The sequence below is a fragment of the Musca autumnalis genome, unplaced genomic scaffold, assembly GCF_047663935.1.
Source record: "Musca autumnalis isolate F117 unplaced genomic scaffold, ASM4766393v1 scaffold_2, whole genome shotgun sequence".
Lineage (NCBI taxonomy): Eukaryota > Metazoa > Arthropoda > Insecta > Diptera > Muscidae > Musca > Musca autumnalis.
This window is the reverse complement of record NW_027411755.1, coordinates 57,147,875-57,169,072: the sequence shown is the minus strand read 5'-3', so window position 1 is coordinate 57,169,072 and position 21,198 is coordinate 57,147,875. Positions and strand designations below refer to the sequence as shown.

The window sequence follows — 21,198 nt, the reverse complement described above, 5'->3', positions numbered from 1 at the left end:
TAGGCGTTAGCTTGATAGCTTGATACATAGATCGACTTTTTAATAGTTACGCCCGATTTTAAGTATTTTAAAAGCTTTTGTACATTTTCCTATTAGTATGACAGGAATATTTCAAAACAGAGTGACAAAGAATCTTCTCTGCAAATATAACATTCATATAATGGCGTATTTTTATGATAATGCCTTTTTTACCAAATAGGTACGTTGTTTTGAATTTTCTTAAGCTAATGCACTGATAAAAATTAAGAAACTTTTTATACCCTCCACCATAGTATGGAGGGTATATTAAGTTTGTTTTTCCGTTTGTAACGCATTGAAATACTCATTTGCGACCCTATAAAGTATATATATTCTTGATCAGGGTAAAATTCTAAGTCGATCTGAGCACGTCCGTCCGTCCGTCCGTCCGTCTGTGGTAATCACTCTAGCATCCACAAAAATGGAGATAGGACGCTGAAATTTTGGGAAAATGCGTCTTTTGTTTGCAGGCAGGTCAAGTTCGATGATGGGCTATATCGGTCCACGCTTTGGTATAGCCCCCATATAACGGTACCCCCCGATTTACGGTATTTTGACGTTTTTAGCTACATTTTCAGACCGATTTGGCTATAATTTGACATTTAGGGTTCTTAAGTGTCAATAAACATATATAACAAAACTTGTGGACTTAGGTCTACGTTTTGGTATAGCCCCCATATAACGGTACCCCCCGATTTGCGGTATTTTGAAGTTTTTAGCTACATTTTCAGACCGATTTAGCTATAATTTGAAATTTAGGGTTCTTAAGTATCAATAAACTTATATAACAAAAGTTGTGGACATAGGTCCACGTTTTGGTATAGCCCCCATATAACGGTACCCCCCGATTTGCGGTATTTTGACGTTTTTAGCTACATTTTCAGACCGATGTAGCTATAATTTGACATTTAGGGTTCTTGAATGTCAATAAACTTATATAACAAAAGTTGTGGACATAGGTCCACGTTTTGGTATAGCCCCCATATAACGGTACCCCCGATTAACGGTATTTTGACGGTTTTAGCTACATTTTCAGACCGATTTGGCTATAATTTGACATTTAGGGTTCTTAAGTGTCAATAAACATATATAACAAAACTTGTGGACATAGGTCCACGTTTTGGTATAGCCCCCATATAACGGTACCCCCGATTTGCGGTATTTTGACGTTTTTAGCTACATTTTTAGACCGATTTAGCTATAATTTGACATTTGAAGTTCTTAAATATCAATAAACTTATGTGACAAAACTTGTGGACATAGGTCCACGTTCTTAGTGGTCACAACACCTCTCCATCAAAAATTGTCAACATAGGTCCATGTTCGGATATAGCTCCCATGTAACGGTACCTCCCAATTTTCAGTAATTTGGCAATTTTAGCTACAATTTTTAACAGAACTAACTGTAATTTGGCATTTGAAGGTTGTAGTGGTCACCACACATCTGCATTAACAATTTTCAACATAGTCCCAATATAACGATACTTCCCGATTTTCGGTACTTTGAGGATTTTACTTAAAATGTTCAACCGAACGTAGGTCCATGTTTTTGTATAGCCCCAAAACAAACATCCCGATTTTCTAAGGATTTTTTTGGACAAACTTTCTGTAATTTGAAATTTAAAAGTCAAAATATTCTGCAACAAAAATTTTTCGTTTAAGTTCATATTTCCGTATAGCCCAGATACTTTCGAACTAGCTGTTAATGACATTTGAAGTTCCCACGTTATGTACCGATTTTCGATATTTTGAGGATTCTAGCTAAATTTTTTAACCGAATTAGGAGTTATTTGACATTAAAAGCTCCCATCAAAAACTGTCAACATAGGCCCATGTTTTATTATAACCCCTATATAACAGTACCTCCCAATTTCTAGCCCACCAAAAATTGTCAACAGTTAGATATAGGCACCATAAAAACGGGCCTCCCGAATGAAGCATTTTATGTACATTATCTGACATTTTAACGTACTCACTTAAAGTTGGGGACAGGAAGGAATATTTTATGGTGGAGGGTATGAAAAGTTCGGCCCGGCCGAACTTAATGCTTTTTTACTTGTTTATAAATATTACCTTAGTGTTTGTGCGCTCCATAATACTCAATAGATTGGTATTATTTTTTCCTTTAACGATTTCGTGATGCTGTGGTGATATTTCCAATTGCATATTAACTAAAATTTGGCTCTAAGAAAACCAAAAAGTAAACAAATAAAATTAACAAAACTGAAACCATTCTATTCTGGTAAAATAAAACAAACAAAAATCAAATAATTAAAAATAAAAAAATAAATTAAAAAATCAAAAAATACAAAAAAATCAATAAATTAATTAAATTGAATATGAAATGTAGAACTTAGATTGAAATTCCAAATACAAACCGCAATATTTTCACATGAAAAATTTATCAATGTTTGTGTAGCTTCTTGAACATGTCCAGCTTCCTTTTCTGAGCCCTTGACCAAAACCAGGGATGAGTGTAATTTCGGACGAGAAGAGAAAATGACCTGTAAATTAAATAGAGTTTTGTTTAAACGGATTATGGTGCAATGTATAGGGCCATATGTCTAACCTGCACATTATATTTCTGCTCGACCATCGTTACGTATGGTGTATCCCTATCCGGCTGTGGACGTCCTGCTGCCATAACTGGCAATTCAAATGATATTAGTAATGGTGTAGATAAACGTACCAAAGATCTGGCCTTTTCTACACCTTCCAATGAACCGCATAAAGAAACTTGGTTAGATTTTTCCGTTGGATTCGAACGATTCGAATCAGGAAAATGTATATGCGTGGAGGTTTCTTCCATTATGCGTTTAATGTTGTTGCCACCACGTCCTATGATATAGGAATGATCGGTGTAAGAGACATCCATTTTCATAATGACACGGGTGCCCTAGAAAGGCATGGTAGAAAATATTTACAAACTATTTATTTTGTTGGTTGGTTATTGCTTACTCTTGAGTCTAAACTGGCTAAAATACGTTCTTTAGCTTTAGCCACTTCCTCGGCTTTACCCACAATGCGTACATGAGGATCTTAAATGAGAAAGAAACATAAAGATAAAATGAAGGCTGCGGAGTAGAACTGATTTCTGGGTGTCGGATATGCTGCAATTTTTTCGACTTCCATAGGCTTGAAATTTTCGTCTTACCCTTTTTACTCTTAGCTCCAATTTTAAGTCTACAAGGCCAGCTTATATAAGTTTCAGTTGTCTTCATAACCTAAAAACGAATTAGTGACAAACGAGTTTAAAATATTTAATTTAGAGATAATAAAATACATACGCTTTCAAAGAAATACTCGGCTCCATTCATACCCTCTATGGAGCTATCAGCTGAAATGCATTTCAATTTCAATTTAAATTATTATAAAGTAGACGTTAGTAAACGGTTACGTACCTTTTATCATTTGTTCCAATTTTTGTCGATCAACTTTGAAACGTTCCGTATGCAAATCGTCTGGATTCGAAACACCCAATTTCAATGCTATCGCTCTAATGTCACTCCAATCACTATCTACCGAAGAAATTTCACTTTGTGTCTCACTGGGAGCGCCGCTCGATGAGGCCAGTGTAGCGGCTGCCGATGCAGCAGCCACTGTAGCTGCGGTCGGATATAATAGTTTGTTGATACAGGAAATCATGATGTTCGTATTTACTTTTACGTTGAAGAAATAAGTTGTTGTGTTTTAGAAGCGCCAAGAAGATAGGTCGTTGTGAAAATGTTTATAATAATAGTTTGTGTGTAGCGGTTACTGCTGCAAAAATAATTTGAATTGTATTTTTATTAGTTCTGTATTGAGATAGTTTGGAAAAGTTTGCAAAAAATATGGGACGAAACATTTCCTATCTTAGAATTGCATTTCGAAATATAACAAAGTTAAAATATTTAAAACCAGTTAAAGCTCGACAGGGAAACTTTTAGTCGCTGCATTTACCTAGCCACATCGAAATCCAGTGTTTGTTTTATGTTTCATGCGATGCTTTTATGTGCGGAGGGTATTATAAGTTGGTTTTGGGCAAAAAGTTTGTTACACATCAAAATAATGGTGATAGACCCATACCTATACATACCAAAATAAATGTCTCGATGAGCTGTGTCGATCTGGCTATATGTATCCATCTAAACCTTGTAATCACACTACAGGTCGCAATTTTGATCGGTGCTAATGGGGGTCCCGCAGGGGAAGAAGCCTATTGATTTTGGTGATGGTCGTATAATATTTAGGGGTCGGACTGGGCAAACAACTTATTTGGAGAAAAAGCCAATTTTTTTCCAAAGAGAATATCTCAGTTTTTATAAGGGGTATACCAAAAGCAAACCCTTACAATGAAAGTAGAAAATATCACCAATCCACAGTGACCCCACAGTGGATCCACTTGTATGGAGAAAGTGGCCAAAAATATTTCCCGAGTATATATAAAACTAATGCGCTGGGTACAGCTTTGTGCTGCTGCTAAGACTGTTATAGGAAACCATGAGCATAGCAATCTCCCCTCTCTCCCCTTTGGTAGGGGGTATGATTTGAATTGTTGTATGCTGTTAATACAAAATGTCTTAAACGGAAGTACCGATTATCTTATGATGCAAAAATAGGCATGGGGAAACAAAACAATCTACAAAACTGCATAAAAACCAACCACTTCAGCATGTGTAACAGGAAAACATATTTGCCTGGAAATTGGTAAAATTTTTAATAAATATTTTATAGCGTTCATCCTGGAAGTCATATATGGAAGAAGAATTCTTGGCCTTTCCATTGGTGCCAAATATGTTAATGTTTTCTTGTCAGATAACAGAGTTATACCCTAATACATATATCCGTAGAAACCATATTCTGGGACAGCTTTATTCTGCGGCTCACCACATAAAGTCTGGCACTAGATGGAAGCTGATATTAATACTGAATAATCTTAAACCCATGACCTACATTAGAATATTATTCCCGAGGTTGGCACTGGTGGGCATCATGACTAAAATCTTAAGTCAAATTAATGTATATGATCGAATTTGCATTACAAATTACACTAAGAAAACATACAGCTGACTGGAATACCACAGCAAGTTAAAACACCATCGGTTAAAAAAAAAAAAAACAAGTAAGCAAAGGCTATAGCCGGACGTGGCCGACCATGTGATACTCTACACCTTTACCACTGGGAATTAGCTTTTCACAAATCAAAATTTCTTTATGGAATAAATAAACTTATTTTAAGAAATAACTTTCTGGTACCGTATCACACCAAGCTTAGATAATAATATAATAATTGTTTTATAAATATCTCAGAAGGGACAAGGGAGACTTCTCTTATATCAATGAGTGAGTGTACCCCGATTCATATTCGCTCAATGATATGGAACCCACAGCTTATCTCCGAGTCCGAACGGCGTACCCTAAGACACCACTTGTCGAGAATTTTTATATGGCTGAAATACTCAAAAAATATCGCAAACCTTACTGAAGGATATTTTGGCACCGTTGAAAATTTGATTTTGCCTGTCTGTGGAATCGTTTTGGAAAAATGTGGCAAAGCGACCCATGCTCCAATGTATGTAAAAAATCCAATTGGACAATTAAAACGTTAGGGCACCATGTAATTTGCAATAATGCAAAAACTGGGAATAGGAAAATGTGATTCTCTACACAAAGCAAGCATTATATATTAAGCAGTAGGCCTGTTATCTAGCAGACACGTGATTGCAATTTGCATCAGGGCACTATAGGTAATTTGCCCTGTTTTTGAGTCAAAAATTAATAACAGCGGAATTAAAGGATTCATTAACTTTTTAAATTATTTGTGTGTAATAGTGAGATAAAACAAAGATTTCAACAAATAAATTCGGATATAACGAACAACGGTTTTTCGGATTTCTTCTAATGTCATTTTCATTAGTTTTCTCATACAGAACAAACTACTGAAAATGATCACGGTAGTAAGTAACAAGAATTTTGTCCCCGCGAGTAGATTTTTAAACGATTTGTTATCACAATTTTGTATATTTTTTTAATATACGTAAATAAAGACGTGTTTAATACTCCTTTAAACCGTATCAATGATTAATATGTAAAAAACAGATAAAATACAGCTTACTACTGCCGCACTGTTTATAGAAACATGTATGTAACGAACAATTTATCGCCATTACTTATTTTACTCGCAATGAAATTGTAAACAACAAAATCTATATATATAAAAATGGTGTAAAAAATGTATAGTAATTCATAAAATGAGAACGGCTAGGCCGATTTCTGTAAAAAATTTTGTCAGTTATTCGTATTTTCGAGGAGATGGTCTTTACGGAAGAAAATTTTGGAAAATCTCTCTGGAAAAGTCGGAAAATTGGAAAAATCGAAAATTGAGTTTTTGTATGAAATTTTATCCCTAATAGCGAGACGAAGTTCGCCGGGTCCGCTAGTTTTTTATATTTATTATTTATTTCCTCAAACTAAACTTCCACAATTTTAAGACTTGAGAAGTAACCGAATCAAATCTCATAAATGTCAAAAAACGGGCAAAATCGGGTTTTGAAACTTAGCTACACCAATGCAATAGACTTTCAGTAATGTGTTCTACGTGCCAAATCACGGCCAAACGCGGCCAATTTAGTATTAGTCTATATGAAATGAGTTTAAGAAAAATAAAATATTTATTTCTGACATTTTGTGTTTTTTGGTCGCTACCCAAAAGGTTTAAGCTATATTATATATTAAATAAATTCTTCTCGCAATTCCCAATCTAACCCATTTTACATATATTTATATAAAAATAAAATAATATAAAATTCTCACTTTGACTGCAATTTAGACCGCGATAATGGCGCTATTTTGAAAAATGTCATTCATATTAATACATTTTGACATGATCTTTTTTCAATGCCTACTGAAAAATTAAAATTTTTAAAAGATGCAAAATCGACTTTTTGCTCAAAAACAGGGCAAATTAGCTATAGTGCAGGGGGAAGATCAGTAGTTCTGTTTCCGTATGTAGTCTACATTGCCGGCGTATGCCCTCCAGAAAATAAAATATAGACCAAAAATATTTTTGTGTATTTTTCATACAAAAGGAATGATCTATATCACCTACTAAATAATATCAGATTATCGTCCAGAATTGTAAGCATCTTCTTCTACCTAAGGTCTTACCTCGTGCAAAATGTCGTGATTATTGAACTATAACTGCAACCTCTAGCATGTTTATGATTACACAACAAAGAAATAACAGGGTATATTAGGCTGTAACTCTGTTATCTTATCAAGTACACCAACAAAATTGACATCAATAGAAAGGTCAAGCGTTCCTATTCCAAGTATAGCTTACTTGCCCGGAATGTCTCTTTTAGGAAAAAATATATAAGCTGTATATTAAAAATTTTCACAATTTTCACACAAAAGTTGTGGCCCATTTAACCCTCTAAATATTATCGGATCTCCATCTCAAATTGCAAGCTTCTTCTTTGTCATATACTTTTACCGTATTTAACATTTCGAGGCGATCGGACTATTATTGCGACCTAAAGAGCAGCTACAAAATCGGATAAAAATTATGTTTTTGGTCCATTTCATCCGCTAAATATTTCACGATCATCACCAATTAAAATAGCGATATATTCTGATGTGAAACCGACCTCCATACCAAATTTCGTGACGATCGGTCCATAATTGCGGCCTGGACTTTGATTACAATTTATAATGGACAGACGGACACACGGACGGACGGACGGACACACATCTCAAAATCGCTTTATCTCGCCGAGCTATGAAGATTGGTATACCACATTGGGGGTCTCCGACGAATATTTCGCGGTGTTACATGAATTTTTACCAACATAGTGGCGTAGGGTGTAATTAAGCTATTACATCCTCCTTCAAAATCCATTATAATATTTTGCACGTATTAGTTTCGCTATATTTTGAATATATTTACTTGTACGTAAATTGTAAGTTGTACTCACAACAAAAAACATTAGTCAAATGCAGGTTTTTGGCTCAACTCCGACTCCAGACGAGTTTTTTTCACGACTTCGACACCGGGTCGACTTCGAGTGTGAATTCCTATACCACTAAAAATTAATAAAATGTTCAAACATTTTTAACCTTATCCTATATTTTGGCCTATCCTTATCCTATATTTTGGTTTTCCTTTTTTTGCACGAGTATATTAGCTTTCAAGTATTTAAGCTTTCAAAATATGTGAAAATGAAGGGGCAATACAAATCATAAGGACTACATACAATAAAAATTATAAACAATTCATGGCCAAGTTTCAGACTGGATGTAAGCCAATATTTTAGTGTGCTTAGCCCTAGAATGAGACCCCCAGTTGTAAAGCTCAATAAAATGCATTTTTCATGATTTTTTTTTCGAGAAAACTACGTAACGAAGTTTTGAGGCCGTCTACGAACCCCTGTTTTTATTAAAGCCTTTTGCGGTGCCAGTTCTAGCTCGAAAACTAATAAACCAATTGTTATATATTTTTGTGACCGATAAATAAATTGTTGTCATCCAACGCTCATACTAAGGCAATATTGTTCCGATCGGCTTAAAAATTTGACCACATATTCTATGCTATTTATACTTTCAACTTTTTTCTGAAATTTAAAAGCGCTTACATTTTAAACGTTGGTGTGGAAATATTTGAGATATGTATTTTGTGTACACCACCCAGCACATAGGCAGATGGATGTTTTCTTGAGCTGAAAAATTGGCGCACGATGAGATTTCGTGCATAAAAATATTCTACAAAAATGTAGCTAGGAAAATTTTATGTAGGGCGGTCCACTAGGACGAGAAATCGATATTGTCATGTTTTCATTGTACTTTATCATTTTTACCCGATCCTTTCTTATGAAAACTCTATGATTATGTATTTAATTGAATTTTGTGCATGCTGGCGGACAGATCCGGTTATTTTCAGTGCTTCAGAGTCGAGCCATTTTTGGTCAGACTCCGACTCCGACTCCAGTCCATTTTTTTCTCGACTCCGACTCCGACTGCAACTCCGGAGTCGACTCCGAAAATAGATAAAATAAAATTTACAACTTAAATGACAGTCATAGAGTATTGCCCATTAAAATACACTTTCGTGGTTAAGGTTACTTGAAACATTTATGTCAAAATTGATCATTTTCTTCAAACCGTTAAGAATTTTGATTTACACTTGTAGGCCTTTGCCTACACAACTCTTCATCTTCAAGGACAATATCTCGGATTTTTGTCCGTCCATAGTTATTTTGTACGTATTGCACCACGTAATGTGACAAAAGAAACCCTTCGAAAAACATAAACTCGGGCCGTTCCGTTATACTAAATCGTAAACCTATACAGGCAATTTCACATCTTTATGCTTTATAAAGTTCCCGACGAATTTTTCGATGTGTTTCAAACGTACACGCAAAAAAAAAACGGCCTCTCTAACATATGTCCCAAACATATTTTGCAGCAAACATATATATATATTTGCAACAGTCCCAAACATAATAAATGTTTGGGTCTGCAAACAAATATATGTTTGGGTGCAAACATATATATGTTTGGGTGCAAAGATATATATGTTTGGGTGCAAAGATATTTATGTTTGGGTGCAAAGATATATATGTTTGGGTGCAAACAAAGATATGTTTGGGTGCAAACAAAGATATGTTTGGGTGGAAACAATTTTATGTTTGGGTGCAAACATTTTATATGTTTGGATGCAAAAAAATAAAAACCCAAAAGGCACAAAAAAAAACAAACACATGCACCAGTGGGTGCTTACTGAGAGCAAGGGAGCGTAAAATTCAATGTAAAACACTTTGAAATGTGTGCCCACTTGCTCTCAGTAAGAACTCACTGGCTATCTCTATAGTATACACCGGTGATGCTCAAAATATTTTGTGCATTAGTCTCTCAGAACGAGTCTTTCCTTTGCTAAACCACGACAGATGAGAATGAAGAGAACCTATGTTGTTGTTGCAGTCACGTTAACGTATATGGGTGATCTTGGCTGGTATACACACAAATGTTGAGGTTGTTTATTTAAGGCAAAAGAACAGTAAACACATAGGTACATACAAAATTCCAAAGAAATACATAACACACTTTAATAAAAGAAAAACTGATTGAAATAATTTGTAGTCACACTTTTAAAAAGGAAAAATATATAGAAACGTAATTGAACCCTTCTCCTTAGTTGTGAAATAAAACAAATTGTCCTCATAGCTGAAATCATCAGCGGGGAATCGGCATCTAGAATCAAATGATTATGTAATGTAATAAATAAATATGGATATGCCATATTTCAAATATACTCGTACATAAGTATGTATGTAATTACCAATATTAAATGCGATTTCTTCCTTGTCCAATAAAATAATTCCATTCAACTTTCCGATTCAATTATAAAATGTATTGGGCATTTAATTTACTAAAAAGCACAATTTCTTTAAGAAAACACAAAACACTGATTTATTCACTCACTTTACCGTCTTGACTCTACAAAGGCATCTAAAACACTGAAGAAAGAAAAAAAATATAATTCATATCATTCCTTCTTTTCTTGTTCGCCTGCTAAGTTGTTTAACAATAACAAAACAAGAAACACACGAGTTTGACGCATACATGCCACCAAAGCCCCCTTCTTCGCTTCTACGTCTTCTATTATACAATACACACAACTCTTCAAACAGCATTCCACAGCCGCGAGAGCACTGTTATTACTCTCGTTGAAAAACATCCTCTCTCCACCCATGAAAAAAATGTTCTAACATAAAAAATATGTTTTACCCAAACATATCAAATTGAGATATGTTACAAAATGTTGCAAACATATATTTGTTTGCAACCGGTCCAAAACATATATTTGTTTGGATCCAAACATATTTCTAACATAAATTTTTCTGCGTGTAATGACAAGTTAGTATCTTATGGTGGAAAGTGTCTTTTGTCTACCACCTCAAAAAGAATACAAGTAAAACCAACGTTTAGTACGGCTAAGCCGAACTGACAATCGGGAATGATTAAATAGTTCTAGAAATTTATATATCCACCATCCTATAGAGGTAATGCTCATAATTTAACGTCAATTTGCTAAATATTTTTCATTCCTCAGCATAAATATGTTGACATATTTATCCCAGATGCATGACTTAATCGAAAAATCATTTGATCTCTTCTCATCGAAGAACAACAGGATAGCATAGGAATATCTCCTTAAATAGAGAGAGAAATGGTTAAGAAGGTTTACTTATAGAAAACCACACACTATTCTATTATAAAAAGCAGACTTCTTTATAAAAGATGCATGGTTCTTCAAAAGAGCGAATATGTCGTTTAAAAAATAGCAGGAACATCGTCTTTAAGAAGATTCTAACTTTTCTCATACAAATTCAGCAAGAAGTCGAGTAGGTCTTTCGTATGATTTCCCTTAAAGTACTACAATGTCTTTCATAGAAGTCCAACAGGTTCTTTCACAGCAGACATAAATGACTTCTAATAAAAACAACAAGAGAAGACCAGTTAGTCTTCTATAAAATGGCCTGTAAATCTACTAAAAGATCTTCCCTAAGTATACTTGGAACATGCAAACATTATTCCAATCAATGGACCCAAAAATGTTTCCGATTTGCACTTTGTAGTCAAAATAGAGATTATGGGCCATTATTATATGTGTTCTTTTACTATCTGATGGATTTGAAAACGCAAAATCAACCATTTGTTGGCTTTAAAAATATAATTTTTACATTGAAAGTTAATGCCAAGAAGCTCCTTTTTGAAATTCAATCATCACTTTTAACTTTAAGTTAACCGGAACGCTATAAATCTGTTCGGTAAATCCAAACTATAACAAAATAAGACTTATAATAATGGGGGTAAGAGTTTTTTTTTAAATTATGATCATTTAAATAATTTATATTGATTTGACAAATTTTGATAAATGTTGAACAGGTTGTTGCCCGGAGTCGGAGTCGAGCTTTTTTTCACGACTCCGACTCCAGCAAAATTTGCTAGACTCCGACTCCAACTCCGACTCCGAAGACCTGGTTATTTTAATGTGTACATATAAAGCAGTGTTAATCACCACTGGGCTCGCGAGCCGTGTCTGTGTGAACACACACAATCTCAACTGTGGTGAGTTTGAACGTTGCTCGCACCACCGATCATCTTCTTTGTTTTAGCAATGAATTAACGCACACGATGTTTATCTAGAGAGGGATAGATAATCTCGTGTGTGTGTCCAACACAAACGCAGCGGTTGAATTTGTTGTTGCTGGTGAACACTGATATAAAGCCCTCATTGAGTATATGAGGCGCTCAGCGCCAAAACGGCCTAACCCACATTTTCAAAAAAATCAAACTGACTATGCTGGACGAACCGGAACCTTTTGTAATGTATACTAAAAAATCCCCAATTGCGTAGGTTAACCCTATGTTATTCTACATGCCGTAAACTGTTTTTCCTTTACTGAAAGTTTGAAGAATTGTGGACGCCAAAATGGCCTAAGCCACATAGGCAACATCGAATACTGGAAATAGAAAAATGAGTGTGGGTTAGGCCAAAAACGCATGTTACGTTTTAGTCTGGAGTATATTTGAAAAATAATATAAAAATAAATTTTCGAGAAGAATTTGTAAGTAAAAACCAAATGTTATTATATAATAAAGTTGACTTACGCCCTGGCGTCAATGTAGAATGTAAAAAGTTAATAATGTATCCCGATCAATGTGGTGGCCAAAACCGTAACATAAGAATAAACGCTATTTGCACATACATGGTCAATAATTCGGCCTTCTCAGTGGAACGGATAGACCACAAATTTTTAGTGTCTGGCCATTCATGCCTACCATGCGATCAAGATTTTGGTCCCATTGAAAAGGAAAAAAGTATTATAAGGGCATTTTTACGCCTGATGATTGGGATCATGTAATCCTCACCGCAAAAAGGGAACCATGTCACTTGGTAAAGATGACGACAGATGAAATAAAAAGCATATCCTCAATTGAGGAACTGGTATCAAACAGAAAAATCCCAGAAGACAAGACTTCAAAAGTGGAATGGCTTAAGATTCAGTGTCTTCGATTCCAAAATGCGAAGCCATTTATAATTCAATACAAATAGTCAAGTAAAAGTAACATACATGTTTTATTGCAAGAAGTTAATATTTCAAAAAGGAACTCCAGCAAGTACGTAAATTTTGAATTGGAACCGCTTTATCCGGAAGGAAGATTCATTAAAGCTGCAAAGTTTAAGGATTTACAGAAACTCCAAGGGTAAATCATGCATTTTACAATAATTTAAAAACAAATTCGAGAGCCGAAGATGAAGATAAAAAAGACCAATAATTTTTATTAATATGTCTCAATTAAAACGCTCACAGTTATTTTTATTATTCATCTGCATAACTTTTATTTTAATAAATGGAGACAAAATGGACTAACCCTCAGTTCCTATCAATATTTTTTTTTTTAAATGGATGCCAAAACGGCCTAAGCCAATTTAATTTTTTTATTAACTGATTAAAACAGTCTTTATCTATGTAAACTAATACCTAATGATTAACATAAAACAAATATTACAACTAATATGTGTTTATGATTAATAAAAAAAATATAAATATATTTTAAAAACTTGTCTTCTTTCAACTTCGTTTTTCTCAGAAACATTTCTATGTGGGTTAGGCCGTTTTGGCGCTGAGCGCCTCATATAACAATACCTTAACCGAACGAAAGTACACAATGTTGCCTACAGTGTACGTGTGTTCGTCTTCCTATGCTTCCTATGCTCATGAGAATAGGCGCTGCACTTTGCTGAGGTAAACTCTTCAAAAAACATTAAAACGGGAGGTACCGTTATTTGGGAGCCAGAGACGTACGCAGGATTTCATTTTGAGGACCCACCATGACCAAAAATCATGAAAGTAAAAAATGTAGTCTAGCGTTTAAAATAAGGCCTTGAATGCCTTTAAATTAAGGTTGTTGTTAGATGATTTTATATGAAATATTGCCACAAAGTATATAAATTCAATAGAGAGTTCACAATATTTAAAAAGTTCCGTTCGGTATTCTGCAGTTTGACATTTTTAACTATAGGTCCACCTTTTCGCAAGACTTTCAGAAATTTTAAGAATATCGGCTGAAATATGGATTTTGGAATTTTTTCTTGCTTAGAGAACCTCAATACAAAAATTGGTCAACATAGAATACAGAGATTATATTCGTAATTACACTAAAAATATATTTACAATGTTTTAATATAAGTATACACATTTCGAGCCGAACATCACGCATTTTCCCCTTTTTTAAAGTGTTTTATTAATTTCTTAAGTGTACGAGTAGATGATTTTGGACTCAATAACATTAAAACGTTTTCTGGACAGCTTGCTTGCTAAATACACTGTAAAACACAAAAAATAATTACAAGATAATTCGGCCAGATTATGAAAGAGGACCGAAAAAAAGAAGACATGAAAGTTTACGTCGAGAAGTAACCTAAATAGGCGTGGCGGGTTCCGCCCATTTCTACAGGTTTTGAAATATTCGACATCAGATTCCTTGGAATTCTTGCATTTTAGGTATAAAGTGCCTTTGGCAATACTACTAACAACAATACGGGGTATCTTTTTATGTTAAAAATTAACCCTGATGCGAGTCACTAAAGGGGTCTTTTTGGTAATTTTTTCAAAAAAGTTTAAAAACTCCTTTAAAATGAGATCGTATCAAATCAATATATTCCACAAAATTATTTGTCATAAAATTTTACTGTAGGTCCCCGAATATACCAAAACTCTAGATCGTACCTAAACGCCAGGAATCTTCCAAAAGTAAAATCACGTTTTAGGGTTAATGTTGTACTTTATCTGAGCTTATTACGTTTTGTCCCACAAAACTTCATTCTAGGTGGAATACGTCAAAGACAAAAATATTCTATATCAAATTTCAATATAAGTCGCCAAATAAATGAAATATGTATTTACAATATATGTCAAGAAAATATATACATCAAATTTGCCAACAAAACACCCAAATATTTTTTGAATAAATTTGTTCTTTTTTCGGGTTGATGCATGAAAGTAACATGAAATTTAGTTTTAGACGAAAGTTGTTAAAAAAAGAAATATTCTACACATAATTTCACCATAAGTCCCAGAACAAACTATATATCTAAGTAAAATACTTTGTTAAGAAAATTACGTTACAAAATAAGATATTATAGGTAGAAATTATTTGCTAACCTTTAAGAATCTTAATTGAAATTTATTCCATTCTTAGTCAAAATCTCCTAAAGTACTTCACTTTTTGGGGATTGTATCAAAAGAAGAAATATTCCAAATCAAATTTCATTATGAGTCTCTGAACAAAATAAATTAGTAGCTAGAATATTTAACATCTCCAGAAGCTTTCGCTTTTCATATATGATTTAGGACCATATTCTACCGTTTTTATTCACATTTTCGTTACCTGCTGTCGCAAAATATATTTTATTGATGTTTTTCATAATAAATTCTTTCAGAAGATTATGCGTGCTCGATCCAAACTGTTTTTGAAATATCTATGGTGAATATATATAGGGAAAATATTGATAACCCAGATCGGACTTTGAAAAATTACGTATTTTAGTACTATAAAATAAAATAACGTCATCAGAATAAGTCATAGGTTCCTGATATTGTATGTGAAAATGCGGGGATAGTCTACGGATATTGCCTAGTGAATGTATATCTTACATACGGGTCCTAACATCCATGATTTTGGCATGGTCCTAAATACTATAATGATGGCAGCTACTCCTGGTCTGACAAAATTGAATGAATTAGACATAAAAACTTACAAACATGTGTGTATCATGAATGATCATAACAAATTTAGTTAGAATATGGCTAGTTACTTCGATTTCAAGGGTTAATTCATTCAATTTTGTCAGAGCAGGAGTAGCTGCCATCATTATAGTATTTCGGGGACAGTAAAATTTTATGACAAATAATTTTGTGGAATATTTTGATTTGATACGATCTCATTTTAAAGGAGTTTTTAAACTTTTTTAAAAAAATTGACCAAAAAGACTCCATTAGTGACTCGCATGAGGGTTTATTTTTTTACATAAAAAGATACCCCGTATTGTTGTCGGTAATATTGCCAAAGACACTTTATACCTAAATGCAAGAATTCGAAGGAATCTGATGTCGAATATTTCAAAACCTGTAGAAATGGGCGGAACTTGCCACGCCTATTTGGGTTACTTCTCGACGTAAACTTTCAAAACGCCGATACACGTGTCTTCTTTTTTTCGGTCCTCTTTCATAATCTGTGCGGGGTTTCTTGTAATTTTAAAAAAAGTTCAATTTTGTTGTACAGTGTTATTGGAAGTAGAAGTCAAATATTTCCAAAATTAAATCTATTGCGTCAAAAGTTATTTAGTTTTGATAAATAACAATTTCGAATAATCACTTGTGTTCAAAAGCATTTTATATTTGTCATAACTTGTAAAGCAAACTCATAACAATGGCTGACTTTTATTTTTTGGAAAACAAGTTAAAAAATATCAGTGGGCTTTGCCGAATAGCGCTCTAAACAAGACCAGAAGGAATACCTTTGGCCAAAATGTCCAAAGGATAATCGAACAGCCCTTAAAGTGCATTTATGTTTAACTTTGGGAGGGAGGTACCCGAATATGTTGTCCCATACATACCCTTGATGATTTTGATGTATGTTGAGCAGTAATTTTACAATAACATAAACAAAGTTTGGAGAAAATATTACAACATCCAAAATTGGATCCGTTCGAGAGTTATCATGCAGTCCAGCCAGCCAGGCAGAGAGACAGTCGGACTGCCCTAAATCAAGTTGAAATTGTCTGAAGCGGTTTTTGTCAAAACAAATGTGGAGTCTGAAACCAATATTTCGATGAGGCCCATTTTTATCGTTAGCTGGCAGGCTGAAGGTACAAGTATACCATATAGATAGCACCAACATTATTAATTATAAGAAGAAAAAATCAGCAGTCTACTATATCTGGCATAGTAGATTTTAGCATTAATTTTTCTTCACTATCTTTTTCTTCTTACCATTTACCAACAAATTTTCACAATGTGATTGGTTTGATATATTTTGTGCAAGATACATTTCATTTGCTGCACTTGCATTCCCACAATACTGAAATTTTTTTGATACAGGATGAGTCTAAAGCGTCTAGATGGAAAGATGGCGTCGCACTATGTCGCGTCTCATATAAACTGTGGCCAAAGATAGAAGGAGTTCTCGTAAGTGCATCAGTTTTGGTACACGTACTTATTATTGACATACAATTTCCAGGACAGAAATCTGGGATGGTCGGTCCACGTTTTGATATAGCCCCCATAGAACCGTACCTCCCGATTCTCAGTATTTTGAAAGTTTTATTCACAATGACCAACCGAAATTACTGAAATTGGTGGTTAGTCTTCGGCGGAGGTACGAAACATTCCAACAGAGAATCGTGGGTGTAGGTCCACGTTTTGATGTAGCCCCCATAGAACGGTACCTCCCGATTATCGGTATTTTGAAGCTTTTATCCTCATCATTACACCGAAATTGCTGAAATTTGGTATTTAGTCTTCGTTGTGGGTATAAAACTTTACACCTAAAATCTGTCTGTATAGGTCCTAGTCTCCATATAGCCCACATAGAACCGTACCTCTTCATATTTTTTGTGAGCTTATTAAATACATCAAACTCTTGTCTTTAAATATAAGAATTTTTAAAAACTTTTTTGACCGATTATTGGTCAAAAACGGCCCATTTTTTGTAAAAAAATTGAATTTTGACTTTCGCTGTTCACCATTTTTTTTAAATTTTATATTTTTAAATGTCTCTCGTTTTAAAGCAAGATTATTACGTACTAAATAAGCTTACAAAAATATATGATGATCGGTTCATTCGTTTTCGCGCTATAACCAACACCAACAGTTAAAAAAGAGGGTAATCCCTGAGTGGGGAGGTCACTGAAAAAGAGAAATAACATGTTTGTCTGCAAACCTTTGCAGCTGGAATCTTTATACGTTTGAAGTATCACTTTTCACAACTTAAACAGAAAATAATATCAATATACACTTTTATACAGTTTTTTTTCCCACTCCACTAATTTAAAAACTTGGTTCACAAAATCGATGTACTAAGTACCACAGATTTGGGTAGCTGTAACCACCATATGATTACTACTTACTTCCAAACAAAATTAAATCCATGTTTATTGCATCCAAACAAACTTTAAAAATTTATTTTAGAACGATAAATTACTTTAATTATTAAAATTTTGGAGCATAATACAAGTTATTAATTTTAGTAAAATAAGGACAAAAATACATATTTCCAACAATTATCGGAATTGAACCTTCACATGGACAAAACTGCTCGAAAATTAATACCATAATTTAAATTGATTCAAATCGTAATGTTTACTATAAATTCCAATCAACAAATTTGTTTTCCGAAGCACTTGATTTTGACCATTTTTGGCCGCGGTCGTGACACTGTGGGTCGATAATGGAATGATATGACATAAAGAATTAATTCAATTTTTTTGGAAGTTTCTCTCAAACAGAGTATTAAAACAACAAATTGGAAAATATTTCTTACACAACTTGTTAATGAAGTAATGTCTCAGTATTGTATATGAGAAACAAATTATAATTTGTTAAAGTAGCTCAACAAGTTTTAAAAGCCAAACCATTTTGGTGGGCGGCTCACTAGTCGAAACCACCGAAAGTCAAAAATCAAAGTATAAAACTGAGAAATATTTCCCATTGTATCCATTACAGACACCCTGGTGACTAATATTTGGTTTTTACTTTGTTGTTGTTGTAAATATTGTCTCAGCTATTCACTACCAAATGCAAAAAATTTAGCTCCACCAGATTTTAAGAAAATTGTAGCAAAATATCTAATTTCATATTAGTTTAATTGTTAAATATGTTATTAATAAAACTAAACATAGCTTATTTTTAATTAATAGAGGAGGATGTAAATTCCTGAACATTTTCCGAAAATTTCATGAAATTAGGTTCTGTAGTTTCGAACTATAATGTATTGAAAGGATTTTCAAGATATAACATATTTTAAAAAGTGTGCGTGGGCATTTTTTCTTCAAAAAAATTCCCTAGGGTCGGAGATACAAACCCATTGTCTTCAAAAATCAATGCTCAAACTGATATGGTCATATGTTTCGAATATATATCGTTTCCAAAAAAAGAACATAGGGAATGTACCCCACCTCCTCCGAAATCCACGGTAAACCTTGAAAGTTAGTAGTTTTAAAGAAGTATCTATGTTCTGAAAAGCAATCACAATTTTTTCGCAAATTAATTTTTGATTCGATGCATCCAATGTTTCTTAAATATAGATTTTAAGAACAATTGGGCGGGACCGACTATATGATGCCAACCACCACTACTTCAATATAATTTGGCGAAGTAGTTTCTAACTGATGTAATTATCAACGAACGACATTTGATTTTTATTTATAAAGATGTGGATCAAAAATATTGGCCGTAGAATATGCCACTAGGGCGGACCAAAAAACGACTTCTTTGAAGTGGGGTAGGCTCGCATTTTCACGAAAAATCTCTAAAAGCCGCATTTATGGTTCAATCGATGAACATTTTTATCAGTTCATTGTTGTGGCAAAAAAATGGATCCTACAAAAAATTGTGAAAATCGGATCGGATTTTGATATAGCTCCGATAGGCCGATTTTAAGTATTTTGGTTCCAATATACCTATATCAAAATCTGATTTTATTTTCAAAATTTTTTGTAGGATTAGTTTTTAGCCACAACAATGAGCTGCTAATTTTAGAGAATTTTCGTGAAAATGCACCATTGGCCCCATACAAATTGCTGTGGAACCAAAGATCTCTTTGGTGGCACGGGTTAACGTTAACCGATCGCCATAAAATAGCATATACAATGTTTTTGGATCAAATGGAAAAAAATTGGTGTTTCAAAAAATGTCCTTTTTGGCCCGCCTAATGCCCACTAAGAGGATTACCTTTGGAGTACCAGGTTATATTAGAAGTAAACAATATCTTAATATATCTTAACCGGGAAAATATGTACGAGGGCAGTTCGGAAACTTCTTAGCCTAGCACAAAAAGCGCGGTATAAACGGAAAAAAGTTAAGTGTTTTGGAAACTTCCATCTTTGTTATGAACACATGTTAAATTTTGTTTCGATCTGGCAACTCCTTCATATAGAAACAGGTGTTCAAAAAAGACGCTTCCGCAATTTGTTTACAATGTAAAAATTAGAAATGCGTTTTGTCATGAAATATTTACATAAAAAAGGTTTATCGGGACAAGAAATTCATAATGATATGGTGAATGTGTTAGGTGAAAGTGCTCCTTCATATGCAACAGTAAAAAATTGGGTTGCTGAATTTAAACGTGGTCGTACAAGCATTGAAGATGAACCACGTAGTGGACGTCCAAAAACAGCAACAACAACAGAAATTGTAGCCAAAGTGCATGATATGGTATTAAATGATCGACGAATAAAAGTGCGTGAAATTGCTAATATCATGGGCATCTCAAATGATCGAGTCCATTTAATTATGCATGAAGAACAACAGATGAAGAACAACATTCGATCAAAAACGCATAAGAATGAACATTTCTCAAGTTTGTTTGGATCGTTTTAAGTGAAATAAAATGGATTTTAAGTGTCGTTTCATAACTGTTGATGAGACATGGATCCACCACTATACTCCAGAGACAAAAGAACAATCCAAACAATGGACTGAAGCTGGAGGAAGTGCCCCAAAGAAGGCAAAAACAATTCAATCGGCTGGTAAGGTTATGGCAACGGGTTTTCGGGACTTCAAAGGTATTTTATTGATTGACTATCTGCAAAAGGGTAAAACAATAAATTCAGAGTACTATTGCAACCTCTTGGATCAATTAAATGTACAAATTCGAGAAAAAAGTCCTGGCTTACAACACAAAAAAATAATGTTTCATCAAGACAACGCACCAGCGCACAAAAGTGTTTTAACAATGGCTAAAATCAACGAAGTAAGGTACGAGTTGCTTGACCACCCACCTTATTCTCCTGATTTAGCTCCCAGTGACTTTTACTTGTTCCCAAATCTAAAAAATTCCTTGCTGGCAAACGTTTTACCTCAAATGAAGATGCAATTAAGTTGTAAACCACTATTTTGAAGACCTTGAGGAAAA

General features: G+C 34.0%; 1 protein-coding gene across 3 annotated transcripts in view; it reads right to left on the bottom strand.

Moving 5' to 3' along the window:
• Positions 1 to 21,198, bottom strand: part of BicC (protein bicaudal C) — a 50,412-nt gene that overhangs the window by 11,679 nt on the left and 17,535 nt on the right. For 2 of the 3 annotated variants that reach the window (XM_073967682.1, XM_073967681.1), the window contains exons 2-8: positions 3,420 to 3,777; positions 3,306 to 3,355; positions 3,173 to 3,242; positions 2,977 to 3,056; positions 2,588 to 2,914; positions 2,397 to 2,522; positions 2,092 to 2,202 (exon numbers count right to left, since the gene is read on the bottom strand). In XM_073967682.1, the coding sequence (XP_073823783.1) occupies positions 2,092 to 2,202; positions 2,397 to 2,522; positions 2,588 to 2,914; positions 2,977 to 3,056; positions 3,173 to 3,242; positions 3,306 to 3,355; positions 3,420 to 3,663 (1,008 nt within the window). In that variant the 5' untranslated portion in view covers positions 3,664 to 3,777. The remainder of the gene's footprint in view (positions 1 to 2,091; positions 2,203 to 2,396; positions 2,523 to 2,587; positions 2,915 to 2,976; positions 3,057 to 3,172; positions 3,243 to 3,305; positions 3,356 to 3,419; positions 3,778 to 21,198) is intronic. The other variant, XM_073967684.1, reaches the window with a different exon arrangement.